Consider the following 23799-nt stretch of genomic DNA (forward strand, 5'->3'; position numbering starts at 1 on the left):
TATAATATGACGTTATTTGAGCTGTAACACTAGTATGATACTTTGATTTTACAAACAATATTCTGCAGAATAAGCACTGTGTGCATATAGGGACCCGCCATACGAAGATCTGTTCTCTACAAAAGGGGATAATGTATATGCTGGACAAAAAAGCGTTCCCCCTGTAAAGATGTACCTTAAAAAGGGGCCAAATTAAACAATACACATGAGGGACAACTTATTATTTTCATTATTGTGTTATTTTTATTGCAGTAGGAAATAGAAGCGACAGGAGTAAAACAAATGGGGACCAAGTTTTCCCCAACAGTCTTGATTAGCTCAATCACTGTTACATTACATGCGCTAGTTCATATCATGACCACAAGTATGCAGAGTTTTGTTAAGATCCGTCGCCATTTACTGTTTGTTTTGCCTCTTTACAAGGAGAACACGAAGAAGAGCAACCAGACTAGCCTTGCTTAACCTCTACAGATATTCAAATATTATTTTGTATGCAAGTGCTTAGAGTCATTTGAATCAACTGGGTTAGTTCTGGCAGTACCCTGATTTCCCATAAAGTTCAGTCCTGTTTAGATGGTCATGGTAGTTGTCATCTATCCTTGATTCTAACTTTGAGTATAAAAGTATTTTTCTAAAGCATGAACAAAGCGGTTTCTTTAAAAATGGTGTTGTTAACTAACCCAGGATGCGTCCCACAACTCTTTTCCTTTGGGACACCACAAGAGAAGCAAGAGCTTGTAGTTGAATAAACACAACCTGGCTTGTTTTTAATACAGTTGAAAACAACCAAAAATGAGAAACTATTTATAACCGATTTATACAAATACATGAAAGCAGGACCTCTGGCTCTTCTCGCTTCCTTCCTCTGTCTACTTTTAACTAACTTCCTTTACTTTCTAGTCTTGTATCCATGAGAAAAAATGCACAAAGACCAGCAGGGGGGGCATGAGAGGGTATGGTTCATAACTGATGTTTTCACCTTTTAGTTATCTTCCATGATGTTTATCTAACTAAGCAGTGTTTTATCTTGCTTTTAAGTAGCTTCCTCTTAGATTAGTATTTATATATTTTATTTTACTGTCCCCTTACCTGCAACTACTCAAATATATGGTTGTTGAGTTTTTAGATACGTCTGTGTAAAGGTGCTTTGAATGAGTTCAGGAGCTGCTCTTCAGTACTAGTTATGTGTCAGACATACAGGTGTGCATCATTGGCTAGATCAGTGTCCAGCACCATCTAGTGCATAGCTAGGGTATTGCTAGCAAAACAAAAGTAAACTTGATCCAAAGTGTCAAATCACTAGATGACGCTGGCTTTTAATTCTATAAAAAGACACAGGTCTAAACTACATGGACAAACTGCAGGAAAATGTGCCCCATCATAGTAAAAGTATTACATTGGTAATTTCCTCCCAGTGGAGAAGCAGGCCCTACATGGTATTGGCCCCTTTTTTACCTTCTAAAAGGTATTGACAGTGTCGACCCAAGGGACTTTTTCAGCATGAAAAAAGAAACAAGGACCAGGGGTCACAAATGGAGTTTAGAAAAAGGGGCATTCAGAACAGAAAATAGGAGACACTTTTTTACACAGAGAATTGTGAGGGTCTGGAATCAACTCCCCAGTAATGTTGTTGAAGCTGACACCCTGGGATCCTTCAAGAAGCTGCTTGATGAGATTTTGGGATCAATAAGCTACTAACAACCAAACGAGCAAGATGGGCCGAATGGCCTCCTCTCGTTTGTAAACTTTCTTATGTTCTTATGTTCTTATGTTCTTATGTCTATGGCAGGCAATTCGAACTGAAGTGTTATGGTCAGTGTTATGGTTTTTCTGGTCATTCTTGCCTTAGTCAAAAGTTCTTGGTCAAAAGTTTGCATCACCTAGAATTTTAGGATTGAGCCATAATTAAGAAAAAAAAAAAAAAAAAACAACAACAACTACATGAACATAATTTAGATAATTTATTTAACATCATGTAATGAAAGAAATTACACAGGCTCCACAAAAGTCTACCAGAAGCCATAATATTAGTACAGTACATTATTTCATGTTAGATTTTGAAATGTCACATTTTTCAGTTTTTGTCAGTGTTTTCGTTTATTATATGACTTGTGAATTATTGGCCAACACATTACCATTGGACCTTCTCCTCCCAAGGAAATCTAGCCTTGATTATGTCCTGTTGCCAGCTCTGTATTACAATAACAGCTAGACCACTCAAAACAGGAACATTGATACGAATGAACTGGCCCACAAGAAGAGAACAAATGTAGCATGTTGGTCTTTTGATTGGTACAGTGGTATGCTCTGGTAACCTAGTGGTTTTGGCATCGCCCTGGTGTGAGGCATGTTCTCCTGGTTATAGCTTGTGTCCTTTGATTAATGTAGCAGGCCAAACTAATGCTGTAGCTCACTAAAGCATTGCTGTGGATCAAATCCACCCAACAATGCTGAACCCAGAAGGCTACCATGAAGACCATAAAGCATCTGTCCACTGTGCCACAACTGTGCATAGTTTGAGGAGCATGACAGAGATTTCAGGGTCTCAATCCAGTTGAGCATGTGTGGGATGAACTTGATCAGTCATTATCACTATTCTCTGCCTACAGTACCTCTCTGCGCCATGTATGTGCAATAGTAATGACTGAATGAGTCCCTTGAAATACCTTCCAGCACCTTGTGGAGTCTGTGCCACATCAAGGCTGCGATCAGCACAAACGGTGACCCAAACCAATATTAGGTACAGGTCCTAATAAAGTGCCAGGCAGTGTACAGTATGTGCTGTTTGTCAGAAACAGTTGGAGTGGTTTCTCATTTACTTAGAAACATTATATTAAAAAAAATGAATATGAAAACATCTGACAAATCTCGACATGATTATATAGTTATCCATGACGTTCCGCTGGGACACGCCCCCCTGCTGGTTATGGATTTACAGCTGGCTAATTGTCAGCTGCTTTTCCCCGCAACCAAATACAGCAGGCAGCATGTCCCAGACAGAGCGTCTGCCTTTAATGATTCATTAAAAATCTAATGACACTAAACTATTAGCAAAAATAAACCAACATAACACCCCAAATGAAAATAAACAAAACAAATATTTCTCATGTGCAGAACTTATTGAGAGTCTCAGATTGAGGGGCTATATGGAGGTGTCTCTCTTTCTGTACCAGAGCGTATCAATTGCAATTAAACATTGTGTTGCAATTTGATGTAGGTCACGGTCATCAGGTTTTTTGTCACATGGATATCTCTAATTTTGAATTTACAGCCATGGAGGGAATGTATGTTACTGACATGCTTGTTATGGATTTATACTCAAAACGAAGTAATGTTTTGTAAAATTCTAGTTGAACTCATCGGCCCTGTGAGAGTTTACCAGCTGCAGTCTGTTGTGAATTCCTGCGAATCCCAAGCAAGGTTAGAAAGGGGTAACACATTTAAGAGACAGTTACAAGAGCACTTCAAATCCATTATCATATAAACCAAGCTAGAGGATGTTTACAGATATGCAGTCTTTCGTTTGTACACAAACCAGCGCTGAGCAATGTCACATTATTAGTGGGACGGGTCTGTCAGGGCAGGGAGTGCATCTTTAAGAGGTGCTGTTCAGGACTTGAAATGCTCAATACAGGCACACCTTCCCCTCCAAGTGAGATCTTGAGGCCTCGGAATGATTTACTACCCAACTCTCCACACCACACTCCCAACGTTATCCTTGTGCAGCCTGACTTTTAAACATTAGGGCTACATTGTTGCTTTGAGGTGTATTTGTCAAATACAGCAGTGTGCAGATGTATTAGAACACCTCAAGATGTGTCATTTATATCTTTTATATACCTACCTGCATGAAAACCTTAGGGTGTGAGAATTTCAATTTTCAGTAAGTAATCAGTGCTCTAGAAACAACTTCTAAAAAGTCTCATGCATTTGACCATTTGTGGCTCTGGGTTTGAATTGCATGTGTGGCCTATTAAAGTCTTCAATTAAATTAGACAATCACTACTTTGCCTATTTTGACATTTCTCCAGTATTTTCAGTTCCAGTGGTTTGATTTCATATGCACAACCAATCAAAACTTCAGAAGCAATGGGGTGTTGCAATACATTTACACACTACTGTATCTCTCTTGTACAGTGGATTGCTTTACATGCATAGAGGCCATACCAGAGATGTTCATGTTACAGTTATTCCACATATGAGGATAGTTTAATAAGCCACGAGTCCCCGCATTTGGAACAGTGCGATTCGCCGGTCATTGTGTCGTTGGATTTGTACGAATGCAGGATAGATTCAGAAGTGAGATCCGGTTATTTTATGCTGGTAATTTATAAAACATTATTGGGTTTCTCTCAAAGATACAATGTTACAAGCATTCCAAATATGTTTAATTTTAAACTTTATACTTGCTTAGTGGTTTAAGAAAGGGTTGGGAAGCTTGTCCCCCATTATATGAAGTACTAGGAACACATCTACTACCTTGCACAGCTATGGACTCCAGTGCAGTGCACAGTGCTTCAGCTATGGACTCCAGTGCAGAGTGCTTCAGATATGGACTCCAGTGTACAGTGTACAATGCTTTAGCTAAGGGCTTCAGTGCACAGTGCACAATCCTTAAGCTATGGGCTCCAATGCACAGTGTTTTAGCTATGGACTGGAGTACACAGTGCTATAGCTATGGACTCCAGTGCACAATGTTTTAGCTATGGACTCCAGTGCACAGTGAATAGTGCACAATGCTTCAGCTATCGGGGCTCCAGTGCACAGTGCATATTGCTTCAGCTATGGACTCCAGTGCACAGTGCACTAATAACATTGTTGCTGTAACAATGATAATAATATAAGTAGAAACACACCAGCAAACCATACAAAACATATTAAGTTAAATATTCAGATCACGTAGATGACACCCCCTTAATACTTGTGTATTTGTTTAATGTTTTAATTCACAACTTGAATACTACGTCTTGGAACCTACAGTGTATCTGTGTCTAACCCTCCTATCTGGGCCTCTTGGAATAATGTTGAATGACAGCCAATTTTAAATCTCTCTCAGGAGAACTCTAGTAGCCTGTTAATTCCGTCCATTGACAGGTCGAAAGGGCACTGTCTATCTTTAGAGCGGATTCTTACAGCATGTGCGGCAGACTCAGTTTCAGCAGCTAGTTTTTCACCTCCAATACAGTTAGACAGCATGGCCATCTTACTGGTTTTACTGGATTCACAGTAAAGACAACAACAACCATTGACTTGAATAAGGTGTTTCATCAAACAGCTTGTAGAGGGTGTGATGGTTAATAATTAAAACTGCCAACTTTGTGAAGTAGAAATAAAAAAAAAACTGAAATAGCTTGGTTGGATAAGTGTCCACCCCCCTTGCAATAGCAATCCTAAATTAGCTCAGGTGTAACCAATCACAAATCACAAACCAAGTCAAGTGACCTACACCTGTGTTAAATTGTAGTGATACACATGATTCCAAGATAAATTCAGCAGTTTCTGTAGGTTCCCTCTGCTGGGTAGTGCATTTCAAAGCAAAAACTCAACCATGAGCACCAAGGTGCTTTCAAAAGAACTCCAGGACAAAGTTGTTGAAAGGCACAGATCAGGGGATGGGTATAAAAAAATATCAAAGGCCTTGAATATCCCTTGGAGCATGGTCAAGATGATTATTAGGAAGTGGAAGGTGTATGGCACCAGCAAGACCCTGCCTAGATCAGGCCATCCCTCCAAACTGGATGACCGAGCAAGAAGGAAACTGATCAGAGGCTACCAAGAGGCAAATGGCAAAAAGGAAGTTGTTACTCAAGAAAGCCCACCTTGAATCCTGTTTGAAGTATGCAAAAAAACACTCAGGAGATTCTGTAGCCATGTGACAAAAAGTTTTGTGGTCTGCCAAAACTAAAATTGAACTTTTTGGCTTAAATGCAAAGCATTATGTTTGGTGCAAACCCAACGCAGCGCATCACCCAAAGAACACCATCCCTACTGTGAAGCACGGTGGTGGCAGCATCATGTTATGGGACGTTTCTCATCGGCAGGGACTGAGGTACTTGTCAGCATAGAAGGGAAAATGAATGGAGCAAAGTACAGAGAAGACCTTGAGGAAAACCTGCTGCCCTCTGCAAGAAAGTTGAAACTGATACGGAAATTCGCCTTTCAGCATGATAACAACCCAAAGCACACAGCCAAAGCTACACTGGAGTGGCTAAGGAACAAAAAGGTAAATGTCCTTGAGTGGCCCAGTCAGAGCCCCGACCTAAATCCGATTGAAAATTTGTGGCATGACTTGAAGATTGCTGTCCATCAACGAAGAGGAGTGGTCACTATTGCCAAATATAGGTGTGCAAAGTTGGTAGAGACCTATCCCAAAAGACTCACCCTGTAATTGCTGCCAAAGGTGCTTCCACCAAGTATTAACTCAGGGGGGGTGGAGACTTATCCAATTATGATCTTTCAGGTTTGTATTTTTAATATATAATTTTTTCTCAATAATTTTTATTTCCCTCTTAACAGTGTGGAGTATGGTGTGTAGATAAGTAGAAAAAATCCTCATTTAAATGCTTGAAACTCTGAGGCACTGACACAACAAAATGTGAAAAAAGTTCAAGGGGGTGTATACTTTCTATAGGCACTGTGTGTGTATATATATATGCCTTTTTTCTTACAATAATTTGCAAACCATTTTTTTGGGTGTTCTTTCGATAAAAATAAATAAATAAATAATAATTCCACTCACCTCCATAATAAGTTTGTTCGCACCGAGCAGCTTCTACAACAGCCACTGCGGGCTGACTGACACCCACCTCCCCACAGTCAGAGCAGCTCAGAAAGAACCACAATAGCTCGGTTCTACTTTAGATTTACCGCAGTCGATCATAGTTGTGCCTTATTACTAGGGATCTATCTAAGTCGCGATTTCGCAGATTTCGCGGAAATCGTGTAATTGAGGGGTCACCGCGAAATTAACCTCTTTTAGGCCAATGCATATGGAGAGGAAAAATAAAACCCTTTTAAATGAACTACTGCACAATGCAAGCGACGCAAACTACGTATCTCCCTTCTGTAGATAACCCTTTTTTATTCCTTCGCTGTCCTGTGTGCATTGCAAAAAACACGCACAAAAAACATTTACAAAAAAAATTCTAAAAAGCGGTTAACGTTTTTGTTTATTATTCAAATGACAGCGAAGTTTTAATCAGCCTATAAGATCGTCTTTACTGCTTTTCTGTCACCTGTAATGTGCAGTTGGGGGTGGGACAACGTTGGTGATGCATTTAGGTTGCCAAAATCTAGTTTTCAGCATTGGAGTTAAAAAATTAGAAATGGACGACAAAAAAAGCAAAGTATATTTCGGCTGATGATTGTTTCAAGACATTTCCCAAATAAACTGTACATGCAGACTGAGGTAATTGTTTTGCATATCATAATATGTCTGGAGAAAATAAGATTGATCGCTATTTAGCTTCAGAATCACACATTAAACAAAAGGCTACCAAACTGGAAAGTCAGCCCAAACAAAAAGTATTCCTGTCTGCCAGTTAAATCAGTACTAAAACAATCTAGCACAGCCACCTCGCTTCAACCTGCTGCTTACTTTCTGGCAGTTGGAATTTTAGAGCCGAATAGCCACGTTTTCTTTGTTTTGACTCGGTACTAATAAAATAAATGATTGGATGGGACAAATAACATGACAACAAACGTGCTGCATACATTGACTTTATTAAAGTATGCTAGATGCCCTTGGGTAACCGAGTTTTGTGGCTGTTTCTAATCGATTTCCACACCTGTATAACTTGGCAAAGCTTTGCCTTAACTTCCAACCAATTCAGTGGATGCAGAACGTGCAGTCTCTGCATGGACAAGTCAACTGCAGGGAGATGCTGCATGCTTGCCTTTAACAAATGCCAGCACTCTGTTTTAGTAAGGAAACAAGTATCACTATTTTTAGGCTTTATAGTGTTCTGAAATACTGTCTACTTAGGTTTATTTAATATTTAAACAGGTCAGTGAAATCCTAGTTTTATTCCACAACCTACCCGTGAAAAATACGTAAATTTACCGTGATTTAAGTAAGCCAAACCCAGATGTTCATGAAAAATGAGACATAAAACGGTACAATTACCCAAAAGCGGGACAAAGGTAACATTTTACTAAACCTGCGAGGACACCAGGATGTGCTCCCTAAAAAGGGGACTGTCCTGGGAAAATCGGGATGGTTGATAGCTTTATTAATAATACAACTAGCTTGTGCTGTGAAAATTCACATCTCTAAGCAATTATAATATCTAATATTCTAGACATACTTAAATATATCTATTTACTATATTTATCTCAATATAAATTAATATAAGGACACCAACTGTTCGACGAATGGCTCAGAACTTTTTAAAATAATCAGTCCCAAACTTATGAAGTCTGTTAAATGACCTCTCTAATAAAACCAGCATGCTGCTGTAACCAAAAAGATACTCTATATTTGACACAAATTATCAAGAGTCCTTTTTATATATATATATATATATATATATATATATATATATATATATATATATATATATATATATATAAATTACATTTTAAGTGGCCTATTTTAATGCCACCTCACCACTGAAAACCACAAATAAAATCATCTGGCACTGCTTTCTTATGAATCTCAAATGTAATAAATATCAAACTCCTTCATTTGACTTAAACCCGGAGACTGATACAGTTGGCCTTGCAAGTAGAAATATTTCTATATTCTGGCTCCTTTGCTATAAAATTCCTTCATCTTGAAGAATGTGATAAACCATGCTGAAACAGAGGTACTGAGCACTGTAAAGCCCAGAGAGGTATGGTAAAGCATATTAACAAGCACGGCAAACTATGGTAAACTGTGAAATGCCCAGCATAACCATGGTAAACTGTGATAACTGCACAGAATAAGCATGGAAAACTGAGATAAATGCACAGTATAAACATGGGAAACTGTGATGACTGCACAGAATAAGCTGCAAAATTACTGTTCAAATGGTAATCTTCTAGAAGGGGGAGCCTTCATCAAAACATTTACATTCACAGTTTCTTTAATCACTTAGTTTGATGTATCTTTGAGTTTGTAACAGTATTATATGACTGTATTAAGTGCTCTAGATAAGATCATTGCGGAAAGTCAGCTTTGCAGTCATATGTAAAGAGTGATACAACACTTTTGTCAACACTTTTGTCCAGAGCTGTATGGTAGAATAAAAAATATTGTTTCACAGTTTCTCTCATAGCTACTCAACCACACATGTGGTGAAACAAAAACTAAGTAGGTCCTGCCTGATATTTTAGGAGACGTTTGCTTGCTCTTTGCTTGACTAGCTGCAGCAGCACCGTTGTTATATTTCCTATTATGTGTGTTCTCTATGATTCTCTGTTTTAGATATGTTTTTTTCCCCATGCTTACTGACTATAAGAAAAAAAAAAATTGCTGCTTAAACATATGGGGAAACATATTGGTGTTACACAGACATCAGAGCGTGAGATGCACAGTATAAACGCTAACATACTTCCCTACGTCACTTGACACAATCAGTCTTTCATAAATTTGGCTGACATCCCTCATAAAAGTTTACCATAGTAAAAACATAGCCAAGTGTAATAAAGCATGGTAAAGCATAGGTAAGCATTGTGAAGCACAGAGGTATATTTTTTTACAAATTAAAGATATACAATTTTAGAGTGTAATTGAGTGTGAGGTTCTCTCTTTTTCTAGTGATTTATGGCTTCAGCCTTGTGAACTTGCATCTCGTCTACTTCAGTGTATGGATCCTTGTTCCTCTTTAAAGTAGTATACAAACCATGGCAAAGCATGGTATACTATGGTAAATTCATTGTATAACCATGGAGAACACTTTTCAAATTTAAGAATTAAATCAAATGTTTAGTTCAAACACAAGTGTAAATAATGATTTCCAATTTGTTATTAAAAATGGAACCTATACAATAGAAGTTGTTGCATTGTAGCACATACCATTATACTAGACTTTGTAACCATTACAAAGAATGATTTCCTGAAATATTTTTGAATGTTTCTGTTTGTTTGTGTATTCTATACTGTGGTTCCAAGAGTTTTTTCTTACAGTCATAAAATATTTGTCACGATTAAGGTTTTATTAAATCCCACCATATATTAATATTTGGTCATCTTTCCAATATTGTTCTACTACTTTTTTTGCAATGAGTAGAGGAATATTCATTGTCAGTTCAAATTAATATAAAAACATGAATGACAACTTTCACAAGCACAGAGCCTAGGTGCTGTATGCAGCAAAACAACCAACCACATATAAACAAACTGGTAAACCAGGCACACCCGCAGTGTTTCATACAAAGCAAAAAGGAACATTGTAATAAACAATAGCTCATTTTAGGTTACAATTGAGAGGAATTGTGGGGTCTCTATACTTTTTAGCATGTCTTATCATTTTGTTTAACAGGCAAGCTTAGACCCGGTGTACAATAAATGTCTTGGCCCTTTCTGTTTAGGCAGTAAAAGGAAAAGAAGATCACCACAAAGGGTTAAAAGGCATGTTGTGAAGAGGGCTTTCATGTGATTGGCCCCGCCTCCTATGGGCCGTGGCATCACAGTGTAATTGGCACTTTTTCAGGGATCAGTCAGTGTCCTGTTGTGAATAGGATTGTTCTACATCATTTCAGCTGTCAGGAGAAGCAGACTAACTGAGAAGAGTACAGCATGAGGGACAGGAGAGGAGCAGAGAGTGAGAGAAAGTGAGAAGCCAGGCTGAGGCATGGAGAATAGCCAAAAGAAGGTGAGATTCAAATTGGAATGAAGACCATGGAGCAGCACGGCGAGACAGTGCCTCTTCCTGGGAAACTGGAGACAGACAGAGAAATCTATCTGAACGAAGGTGCCAGAAAAGAATAGCAGAGACTTTCCAGGAAAGCCTGAAGAAGGAAGGTGACATTCGATAGAAAAATGTGATTAACAAAAAGTTAGATGCCAGCAGAGATGCCAAGAAGATTTATTTGAAAAGAAGAAGAAGATTACAAGAAGAAGAACCTGGGGATTCTATTTAAAACAAAAAAAGAAACTTAAGAAAACTGACAATGGGAAAATGTAGTTTCAGGAAACTGGGGTTGAGCAAAAGGAAAAGGACAGATGCACAACTGTAGCCCCAGCTGTTAGGAAGAAGAGAGTGTGGAGGGAAAAAAAGACATGAGTTTGCCAACAAACTCTGGCTTTCTTACTTCGAAGGATCTCTCCTTAAAATTACGAAATGGGAATATCTTTGGGTCTCCATGTGCTGTCAACCGGCCGATTGATATCATACAGAAGCGAAAACGGTAAATCATTATTTTTTAATATACTTTGTGTTGTTTTTTAACATGTAGGTAATTAACGTTGTGCTCAGAAGTTTCTGTAATTTTTTCAGGGAGATTGGGGAGGTATAGAAAGGTTTCCAATGGCATCTAACTCATTTTGTAACAATAAATTTACATATGTTACAGAGCTCATGGAATTTATAGCTAAGATCACAAGCTTAGTACTATTTGTGCAATTAGCAATTAGCAATTAAAGGAAACCTACACTTTTCTAATACTGTGACTTTATAAAACTCCTGTTAGTAACACTAGTAAGACCTCATCTTGAATATTGTGTTCAGTTCTGGTCACCTCGCTATAAAAAACATATTGCTGCTCTAGAAAGAGTGCAAAGAAGAGCGACCAGAATTATTCCGGGCTTAAAAGGCATGTCATATGCAGACAGGCTAAAAGAATTTAATCTGTTCAGTCTTGAACAAAGAAGACTACGCGGCGACCTAATTCAAGCATTCAAAATTGTAAAAGGTATTGACAATGTCGACCCAAGGGACTTTTTTGACCTGAAAAAAGAAACAAGGACCAGGGGTCACAAATGGAGACTAGACAAAGGGGCATTCAGAACAGAAAATAGGAGGCACTTTTTTACACAGAGAATTGTGAGGGTCTGGAATCAACTCCCCAGTAATGTTGTTGAAGCTGCCATCCTGGGATCCTTCAGGTTCAAGCTGCTTGATGAGATTCTGGGATCAATAAGCTACTAACAACCAAACGAGCAAGATGGGCCGAATGGCTTCCTCTCGTTTGTAAACTTTCTTATGTTCTTATGTTCTTATTGTCATCCTTAGCTCCTGATAAGAACATCACTTTGGTTATCATCACACTCCGGTAAATATTAGTTACATGTAGTAGTCACACAGCTGGTGTCCACTCCACTTACCCACTCTTAGAAATAGAAGCATTAGACTGTATAGTATTGCAATGTTCAGAATACAAAGCATGGTAGCAATATCATATGTGTTGTATCATCAACACTGTTTTGAATGCTTGTTTGCCAGGATTTTGGTCAACTCTGATGAAGTCAACTCATACCATTTTTGCTCTGTCCCTTTGCAGGTTTGGCTTTAATTAATGTCTTACCTGATTAATGCCTCATCATTCTCTATTGCAGTTTCTGGTTAGATCATTATTAACAATGTTTACTGACATCAGACCAGAACCAGGAACCAACACAGAATAAACAGAGAGATGGATTTTGGTGAAGCTGAGTGCTTGATTGTGCTCAGCATTTAATAAATGAACAAACAGAAAATAAAAGATTGAAAGACACTTTAGCCAAAACAAAGAGACAAACCAAAATGGACTACACAGACAAACACGGTGAGTTGAAATTATTACATCTATTACTATTACCTCTGTCTCCAATCCCGTTCTCAAACTCACCGAACTCACAACCAGGAGTGAGTGAAAACATGCTGCTTTTATGCAGCTGTACCGAGACTCAATTGCTAATCAATCATTCAATTGGAGTCTTGGTACAACTGCAAGTGAATTAATAAGTGCAATTCCCCGTGCTCACATATTATTACATTTTACCTGCACATGAAGTTCTATGCAATCCTCGTGCCTAAATACAAATATACATTTTGCTTGTAACCCATATTACATCCCGGTACCAATGACTATACACCAACATTAACACACTACATGCAACACAGAACACAGAAATACACCCCCAGGAGCGGGGCAACATTGCCACAATGCCCTTTAAGGTTGGGGTTATTTTCTTAGTTGGCTTAGTGGTTCCATACTGGTTCCAACTGTGACATTTTGCAGTTTACAGAAACAAGAAGCCATTCACTGACACCTATCTTCACATACACTGCATGACTTACTGTAATAACACAGTCAATATTAGTGATGCAACAAATAATTGATTAATCAATTATTGATCGCCATGGCTTTATTTTGCAATCCTCAATGAACCCTTTTATGCACAAATTATCTTTATATGGTAAAAAAAAATCCTCTTGGGTTGATATATTAAAAAAATTAAAAAAATTAAAATTCTATAGCATGGTTAATTAATTATTCATATGTCCTCATTTGAGGACACTGCGCAGTTAAGGTTATACAAATGCTTACATTCTATGCATAAAACACATACACAGCCAGTATTTTAGTAACATTTATTTAATTACATAAACTATTTACATAAATGTCAGTCTGGCTTAGTAATTAAGAAACTGAGCTACAGACCACAGGCTCATGGGGTCAGATGCCAGGTGTGGATACTACTGCCGCTATAGCCCTGAGCAAGGAGGTACTTTACCCTTAAAATCGCTCCAATAAATATAGCCAACTGTATGAACAGGAACTAGAATCTATGCATAAAAAATAATTAATTCCAAGGTGGGACACTGCTGTTGCTGTACTCTTGTAAAGGGTACTTGACTCAAAATTGCTCTAGTTTTCTTGTGAAAATGTCCCATACATGTTGGGCAGAAGGGTACACTGCATTTCCCACATCAGAAACTGGGTTTCTTTTTCTTTTGGGGGGGGGTTTGCATGCAGAGTCATGACATGTTATCTTTGTCTTTTCTGGTCAGTGAATGCCAACTTCATGGTATCACACGTCTCTCGCAACTGTCATTGGGGGTGGTGTTATGTTTTCAGAGAGGCGACCTCTTGTTTGCTTCTCTACATTGCCCATGTTGATCAAAGAATGCACAATTGAAGCCTTGACGTGAAGCAGGTCAAGCGGTTTGTTTGCAGCATTCCACTTGTGGATGACCCACAGGGGAGGGAAACTCTCGCTCTGATAGGGTATAAAACACGACCTGGATTTCACTAAACCAGGGGTCTCAAACTCGTTTCGTTTGGCTGGCCTGATCCGATACCCTGTCATCGTGTCTTTATCCGTGAAGAGAAAGGTGGAACAAGACTGCTGTGTGTTTCAAGAGAAATGGGGAATTTTGTATTTCTTGAGGGCATGAACGGAAAGACAATGTGCTTTATTCGTAAGCAACATGTGGCTGTTGTGAAATAGTACAACATTAAAAGAGACTATGAAGCACACCATGGCAAGAAATATGATACATATACAGGAATGGTACGTGAAGAGAAATACTCTGAATTAGCACAGTCATTGAAAAGGCAGCAATTGATGTTTACTAATGCTTGTAGCATAAGTGATGCTGCTGTTAAGGCAAGCCTGCTTGCTCACAAAATAGCTGTTTCTTCAAAACCATTTTCTGATGGAGAGTTTTTGAAGAAATGCTGCTGAAATAGTGTCTTGAGAAGCAGCAATCTTTCTCTGTCATTAATATCGACAAATCAAAATGTTATTCTCAGCTTAACTCGATACTCAAGATATCCTCAGTCCAGTCATTTGCTCCAGATGTTGATGACTGGTTCAAGCAAAGATTCAGCTAGCAAGAGCAGCAATAGCAGTCATTAATGTTCTTTGTCTTTATCTTTTTGCTGAGTGCTAAATAAAAAATTGATCTATTTATATTTTGCAATTAATTTTAATTAATTAATTTATATTTATTTTATTTTTTTTTGTGCTGATTTAGATATTTGTTCGGATATTCGTTTTAAAAACGTTATCAAATCCATTATATGTAGCACTGTATTAAAGTTGAAAAATATTCCAGAATTAAGAAGGGCCTTACTTTACACTCGTGGATTAATTACAAAACAAAGAATGCTAATAATCACTGCCCTTGTGTCTTGGCAATAAACAAAGTGGTCATAGACGCGTTTTTATAAAGTAATAACATTGTTTTTTAACTTGAATAAACACTTCAAATAAAATACACGTTAAAAAGACGGCGTTGTGTAATACAAACAATATTTACTCACTGTTTTTAGCATTGCCAGGATTGCATCGTGAAAGAAAATTAAAACGTTGATTAATATACGAGTTTTGCAAGTATGACCTGTATCATAATATTGCAGACAGAAACGGACCCTGATTGTAGCGGCGGTAAGAATCCAAGCGTGCAACTTGTATCTTCCAAAATAGAAAGCTATTTTATTTAGCAAATAGTGAACAGCAGCGCTCGCGCTGATCTCAGCTGACAGTCAGAGCTCACCAGCAGAACGCGCCACACTGCTCTCCAAATCTCACACCGATAAAATCGTTTCTGACGGATGGAGACATTTGTTTTTTTGCCATTGAATACATGTGAAAAAAAAAAAAAACATTACTCTTTTATGTTTGTCCGACCACTAAATTTTTTGACCTATATTCTAGTGGATAAAAAAATAATATTCCGCGGGCCGGATGACATCGCTCCGGGGGGCCGTGTGTTTCTGCACTAAACACAGTATTTCCTAAGTACAGCATCTCAAGGTGTTTTACAAAACGATAAATATTTAAAATATAAGTCGTTACCATATTTCCCTGACATTTTAACATCTATTCACATTTTTCGTGTGTAAAATAATTACGAAGGAGACCACTGAAACAAACGCGCATATCTTCCAGGCTTCGTATGTTTATACCCACTATCGCGCAATGTTCGCAAACGAGGACACATGTGAATACTGTTCCTCGTAATTAAAATTGAAGAAAAGACAAACAAAACTTTTAACACTCTCTATAATACTGTGGTTGATAACACATACTCAACGTTTCTGTGTTGTATGGAAAGCTGTTTGATTTATGACACAATGCCAGCATCACAAGCTTAGGTACAAAACAATGGCAACTGACAAGCTAATACACGTCCTGGAAAGCAAATCGGCATGTTAAACACAAGGAGAAGAAAACCGTATTCCGAGGTTGTTGAGTAAGCATTAAAAACAAAAACATGAGAAAAGATGCATTTGTGAACGAGGAAAAACACGATTTTGTATCTGTCCTCAAATGAGGACATTGTGCACGAAAGGGTTAACTTCATAAGAACATAAGAACATAAGAAAGTTTACAAACGAGAGGAGGCCATTCGGCCCATCTTGCTCGTTTGGTTGTTAGTAGCTTATTGATCCCAAAATCTCATCAAGCAGCTTCTTGAAGGATCCCAGGGTGTCAGCTTCAACAACATTACTGGGGAGTTGATTCCAGACCCTCACAATTCTCTGTGTAAAAAAGTGTCTCCTATTTTCTGTTCTGAATGCCCCTTTTTCTAAACTCCATTTGTGACCCCTGGTCCTTTTTTCTTTTTTCAGGCTGAAAAAGTCCCTTGCGTCGACACTGTCAATACCTTTTAGAATTTTGAATGCTTGAATTAGGTCGCCACGTAGTCTTCTTTGTTCAAGACTGAACAGATTCAATTCTTTTAGCCTGTCTGCATATGACATGCCTTTTAAGCCCGGAATAATTCTGGTCGCTCTTCTTTGCACTCTTTCTAGAGCAGCAATATCTTTTTTGTAGCGAGGTGACCAGAACTGAACACAATATTCAAGATGAGGTCTTACTAGTGCATTGTACAGTTTTAACATTACTTCCCTTGATTTAAATTCAACACTTTTCACAATGTATCCGAGCATCTTGTTAGCCTTTTTTATAGCTTCCCCACATTGTCTAGATGAAGACATTTCTGAGTCAACAAAAACTCCTAGGTCTTTTTCATAGATTCCTTCTCCAATTTCAGTATCTCCCATATGATATTTATAATGTACATTTTTATTTCCTGCGTGCAGTACCTTACACTTTTCTCTATTAAATGTAATTTGCCATGTGTCTGCCCAGTTCTGAATCTAGTCTAGATCATTTTGAATGACCTTTGCTGCTGCAACAGTGTTTGCCACTCCTCCTACTTTTGTGTCGTCTGCAAATTTAACAAGTTTGCTTACTATACCAGAATCTAAATCATTAATGTAGATTAGGAATAGCAGAGGACCTAATACTGATCCCTGTGGTACACCGCTGGTTACCACACTCCATTCTGAGGTTTTTCCTCTAATCAGTACTTTCTGTTTTCTACATGTTAACCACTCCCTAATCCATGTACATGTGTTTCCTTGAATCCCAACTGCGTTCAGTTTGAGAATTAATCTTTTGTGCGGGACTTTGTCAAAAGCTTTCTGGAAATCTAAATAAACCATGTCATATGCTTTGCAATTATCCTTTATCGATGTTGCATCCTCAAAAAAATCAAGCAAGTTAGTTAGACACGATCTCCCTTTCCTAAAACCATGTTGACTGTCTCCCAGGACCCTGTTACCATATAGGTAATTTTCCATTTTGGCTCTTATTATAGTTTCCATAAGTTTGCATATAATAGAAGTCAGGCTTACTGGTCTGTAGTTACCTGGTTCAGTTTTGTTTCCCTTTTTGTGGATCGGTATTACGTTTGCAATTTTCCAGTCTGTCGGTACCACCCCTGTGTCAAGAGACTGCTGCATGATCTTGGTTAGCGGTTTGTAAATTACTTCTTTCATTTCTTTGAGTACTACTAGGAGGATCTCATCTGGCCCAGGGGATTTGTTTATTTTAAGAGCGCCTAGTCCCTTTAACACTTCTGCCTCAGTTATGCTAAAGTTATTAAAAAATGGATAGGAACTGGATGACATGTGGGGCATGTTGTCAGTATCTTCCTTTGTAAAAACTTGTGAAAAGTAATCATTTAATATATTTGCTATTTTTTTTTTCTTCATCTACGATTTTGCCATTTGTATCTCTTAAAAATTTAATCTCCTCTTTGAATGTTCTCTTGCTGTTGTAATATTGGAAAAACATTTTGGAATTGGTTTTAGCTCCCTTAGCAATGTTCATGTACACTAAGTTGAATACTTAGTAAAAGCTCGAGAGCGACTCTACCCGACCATGGTCTTGGCTTTCCTTATACGAACTGAACACGACGCCTGACTTCGCAAAAGGTTAAGATAAACTAATAAGACTTGTAAAACTAAATTGCCAAAATGGTTTAATAGATCAATTAAAAAAAATATTCAGCGAAAAAAGGCACTTTACAGAGCATTAAAAAAGGACCAAAAAGAAAGTACACAGAAAGAGTACACAGAACTGCAAATGCAAGTCAAAAAGGAAGTTAGAAAGGCCAAGAGAGAAATAGAAATGAACATTGCTAAGGGAGCTAAAACCAATTCCAAAATGTTTTTCCAATATTACAACAGCAAGAGAACATTCAAAGAGGAGATTAAATGTTTAAGAGATACAAATGGCAAAATCGTAGAGGAAGAAAAAAAAATAGCAAATATGTTAAATGATTACTTTTCACAAGTTTTTACAAAGGAAGATACTGACAACATGCCCCACATGTCATCCAGTTCCTATCCAGTTTTAAATAACTTTAGCATAACTGAGGCAGAAGTGTTAAAGGGACTAGGAGCTCTTAAAATAAACAAATCCCCTGGGCCGGATGAGATCCTCCCAGTAGTACTCAAAGAAATGAAAGAAGTAATTTACAAACCGCTAACCAAGATCATGCAGCAGTCTCTTGACACAGGGGTGGTACCGACAGACTGGAAAATTGCAAACGTAATACCGATCCACAAAAAGGGAAACAAAACTGAACCAGGTAACTACAGACCAGTAAGCCTGACTTCTATTATATGCAAACTTATGGAAACTATAATAAGATCCAAAATGGAAAATTACCTATATGGTAACAGGGTCCTGGGAGACAGTCAACATGGTTTTAGGAAAGGGAGATCGTGCCTAACTAACTTGCTTGATTTTTTTGAGGATGCAACATCGATAATGGATAATTGCAAAGCATATGACATGGTTTATTTAGATTTCCAGAAAGCTTTTGACAAAGTCCCGCACAAAAGATTAATTCTCAAACTGAACGCAGTTGGGATTCAAGGAAACACATGTACATGGATTAGGGAGTGGTTAACATGTAGAAAACAGAAAGTACTGATTAGAGGAAAAACCTCAGAATGGAGTGTGGTAACCAGCGGTGTACCACAGGGATCAGTATTAGGTCCTCTGCTATTCCTAATCTACATTAATGATTTAGATTCTGGTATAGTAAGCAAACTTGTTAAATTTGCAGACGACACAAAAGTAGGAGGAGTGGCAAACACTTGTTGCAGCAGCAAAGGTCATTCAAAATGATCTAGACAAGATTCAGAACTGGGCAGACACATGGCAAATGACATTTAATAGAGAAAAGTGTAAGGTACTGCACGCAGGAAATAAAAATGTACATTATAAATATCATATCGGAGATACTGAAATTGGAGAAGGAATCTATGAAAAAGACCTAGGAGTTTTTGTTGACTCAGAAATGTCTTCATCTAGGCAATGTGGGGAAGCTATAAAAAAAAGGCTAACAAGATGCTCGGATACATTGTGAAAAGTGTTGAATTTAAATCAAGGGAAGTAATGTTAAAACTGTACAATGCATTAGTAAGACCTCATCTTGAATATTGTGTTCAGTTCTGGTCACCTCGCTATAAAAAAGATATTGCTGCTCTAGAAAGAGTGCAAAGAAGAGCGACCAGAATTATTCCGGGCTTAAAAGGCATGTCATATGCAGACAGGCTAAAAGAATTGAATCTGTTCAGTCTTGAACAAAGAAGACTACGTGGCGACCTAATTCAAGCATTCAAAATTCTAAAAGGTATTGACAGTGTCGACCCAAGGGACTTTTTCAGCCTGAAAAAAGAAACAAGGACCAGGGGTCACAAATGGAGTTTAGAAAAAGGGGCATTCAGAACAGAAAATAGGAGACACTTTTTTACACAGAGAATTGTGAGGGTCTGGAATCAACTCCCCAGTAATGTTGTTGAAGCTGACACCCTGGGATCCTTCAAGAAGCTGCTTGATGAGATTTTGGGATCAATAAGCTACTAACAACCAAACGAGCAAGATGGGCGAATGGCCTCCTCTCGTTTGTAAACTTTCTTATGTTCTTATGTTCTTAGTTCTTATGAAAAAAAGCAGATTCTTTAGCGAGTCAAGGCTCTACCGGGTGGTAGTTGGCCACGGCGGGAGTTAAGCCTTTATCAAGAGGGCAGTATTGCTATTGGAAAATTATTTCTCATTAAAAAAAAAAAAAAAAAAAACACTTTAAAACATAGCTGTACCTTGAACTTGTAATGATTCGTCAGGCACCCTTCTGCTGAGAATTTTTAGAAAAAGTCCCAAAAATGTTTGTTTTGTACTTGTCAGAGCTGCTTACAGTTTATGTGGACTGTGCAGATATCTGCAAGTATCAATATTACTGACGTGTCCCTGTCCTGGTTTCTCTTTGTTGAACGATGCTGAGTTCCAGTCGAGCTGACAGACTGAGATTAGCTGATGTGGCAGTGGCAGGTACTGGATTGGATGCTTTCGTCTGCATAAAGTATTGATTCACTGGTTTTGGTGACTAATAAAAATACATTTGGATCAATTGCGTCTTTATTTAGTATTTGCTGTCTAACTGAGCTTTTATTATTGCAAGTGAAAATGAAAAAGACGGCACTTGCGCTGAATGACTTTAAATGTGATTCACTGTCTAGTAATGTCGGCCAGAGCTGGAAGCTGATTATACTGATTTTTTTTTTTCTAATCGATATTAATTAATACAGTTCTCAAGGCATCCATTACTGTGTATAATACGTGTTGAGAGATCGAGTATTGAATAACCTTTACATATTTGGTGCTAATGAATGTATTTGTTTTTTACCCGGATCTCATCTTTCATTCAAATTCAACAGAATAATCAGGCACATGACACTGTTCCGAATGATGTTGCCGTGTTGCTAAGCAGATGCAGAGCTTGATGTATTGAGCTGTCTAAGTTAGGTTTAAATAAGATTTATATTCCATAACTTGTTCTTGTTATACAAATAGTTGTTAATCGAGTGCTATGGAAAGCTGTAAACATTCAGCTGTCCTGTTCATGGAATAACTGCGGGACTCCATGAACGGTCATGTCGGAGCTCATGTTACCTGTCCACCATCCCATTAGAAACATTGGTTGCTCAGGTTTGGGTTAGAGCAGTAATATGGCTTGAACTGACTTTGATTATGATTCAGTGTACAGGATGATTCATAGTCAGAGCATTGGAAAACTGAAAGTTGCATGGAAGATGATATGCAAAGAAACAGGACTGATAAAACGCTCTGTAGTGCACCTCCTGGACGCTAGAAGGTTGTCAGCATTTAAGTAGAATTGAAAACGATGCAAAACAGTAGTGGAGCAGAAGGCTTAGTAAACCTGGCCTATATTTATTTGTACATTTGACTTCATCCTGCGATTCTTTTATACAAATTGTTAATCTCTTTCAGTGGAATTGATTGCAACATTGAATCGCCCTGCTCACATTTATGAACAAACCTCTAACATTTCAAAAAGGTCTACCCTTCAAGCAAGAAAAAAAAAGATATAAACTGGGTTCAGCCAGTGAGAGCTCATTTAGGAATGCATTGCTTGTCATGGAATTATTTTATGAATAATAGCGACTGCCTTAGGTCTGGTAAAGCTATTGTATTTCCTGAAATTCACATGACTGTGTTTTTATTACACATGGGTGTTGCCAGGTTTAGAAAGTTTTGCAAACATGGTGACACTACACACAAAGCTCCACAGTGCCTACACCAAACACACACACACCCCTCCACAGTACCTACACCACACACACACACACACTCCACAGTGCGTACCTACACACAGTGCGTAACACACACACACGACATATATATGGTGTCATGTGTGTAGATATATATATAATAATATATAATTATATATATATAATATATCGTCAAATATGATTTTTTAAGTGTTTATGATTTATAAGTGAATATGTCCTGTGGGGGGTGTCTCGTATATAACAAAAAATGATTTCACAGAGTTTGATCAGCTTCGCAGTTCTCTTGCCCAAGTGCATGAGATGACCTCTGTTACAGTAATAAGAGACACCACACACACTGCCCATTAACATCTTAAGACAAACACTAAAAAGAAGCTTCTCATGCAATTTAGGAAACCTCTTTTGTGTATACTGTGTATACTAGCATCACAATGCTGGTCTTTTTGCACTGCTGATTTTGTTCCAAACCCTTTCTACACCCTTGTTTAAAAGTTATGCTTACAAATATTTTTTTCCCCCTGTGTAGAGAGAGCTTTTTTGGCAGTTGCACTGCCTTGAGAGGCCAGTAATTTGCACAGCCCTGCTGCTGACCTGGAGGTACTGTTAGGAAATCCGCTGGAGCCCTGGTGGTTAGCCAAATCAGTTGTGAGAAAGGAAATTAGCTCCATTCATCTTTTTAATCCTACATAACCCTGCAGCCCTGTGTCCTTTACTGGAGCAGCACCAGGAGAGCTGCAGAAAAGAGATCTGGTCAAATATTTATACCATTGGTGTTATTTTTATGAAAAGTTACGCAAATAACTTCTATCGCTAAGCATACTGCAAACTGTTTTACATTCATAGTTATATTATATATATATATATATATATATATATATATATATATATATATATATATATATATATATATATTTGGTCAGATCTTTTTGTGAGTTGTAGTAGTATATACAGGGAATCTGAGAGAAAAAAATGACACCAAAGTTTGGTGCTTCTTTCATTTGTTTGGTGTGCATGGTAATCAAACATGCATCGTCAGGTGTACAAAAGTTATTGCCCCCCTAGTTAACTCAACCCAATTAAAGGGATAATTAGGGTTACCTGTTTGAATACTTTGGTTAACAATCAGGCCTGATGTGGGCCAGTCCTGCCCAATATAAATCTGACTAACTTTGGCCCTTACCATCAGAGTGAAGTTGTCAGCACACAGGTTCTAGAGGCACATCATGCCACGATCAAAAGAAATTCCTGAAGACCTCTGGAAAAAAGTTGTTCATGCCTATCAGTCTGGAAATAGTTAAAACGCCATTTCTAAAGCTCTGGAGCTCCACCAAACCACAGTCAGAGCCATATTGTCCAACTGAAGAAAGTTTGGGACAGTAGTGAATCTTGCCAGGAGTTGCTGTCCTGCCAAAATGTCTCCAAGAGCAAGGCGTAAAATCGTCCAGGAAGTCACAAAGAACCCTAGAACAACATCCAGGGATCTGCAGGCCTCTCTCACCTTGGCTAAGGTCAGTGTTCTTGACTCCACTATCAGAAAGACACCGGCCAAAAATAGGATTCATGGCAGAGTAGCAAGGTGGAAACCACTGCCAAAAAGCACCTGGATGATCCTCAAGAGTTCTGGAACAATGTTCTATGGAATTTGTGGAATTTTTTGGCCAACATGGACCACGTTATGTCTGGTGAAAAACAAATACTGCATTCCACAGTAAGAACCTCATACCAACGGTCAACATTGGTGGTGGAAGTGTCATGATTTGGGGATGCTTTGCTGCATCAGGACCTGGACAACTTGCCGGCTGTGAGCTGAAGCTGAAGCACAGCTGGGTCATGCAGCAAGACAATGATCCGAAACACACAAGCAAGTCTACATCAGAATGGTTGAAGAACAAGAAATTTAAAGTTTTGGTGGCCTAGTCAAAGTCCAGACCTAAACCCCATTGAGATGTTGTGGCAAGACCTGAAACGAGCAGTTTATGCTCGAAAACC

At 38.2% G+C, this 23799-nt stretch overlaps 1 protein-coding gene across 1 annotated transcript in view; it reads left to right on the top strand.

Annotated features, from left to right (window-relative positions):
• Positions 1-10671: 10671 nt before the first annotated feature.
• The window catches only part of LOC121300555 (cAMP-specific 3',5'-cyclic phosphodiesterase 4D-like), a 93511-nt gene continuing 80383 nt past the window's right edge, over positions 10672-23799 (top strand). The window contains exon 1 of the mRNA XM_041229126.1: positions 10672-11334. Coding sequence (XP_041085060.1) covers positions 11207-11334 — 128 coding nt within the window. The 5' untranslated portion in view covers positions 10672-11206. The remainder of the gene's footprint in view (positions 11335-23799) is intronic.

The sequence above is a fragment of the Polyodon spathula genome, chromosome 26, assembly GCF_017654505.1.
Source record: "Polyodon spathula isolate WHYD16114869_AA chromosome 26, ASM1765450v1, whole genome shotgun sequence".
In the NCBI taxonomy this organism is placed as follows: domain Eukaryota; kingdom Metazoa; phylum Chordata; class Actinopteri; order Acipenseriformes; family Polyodontidae; genus Polyodon; species Polyodon spathula.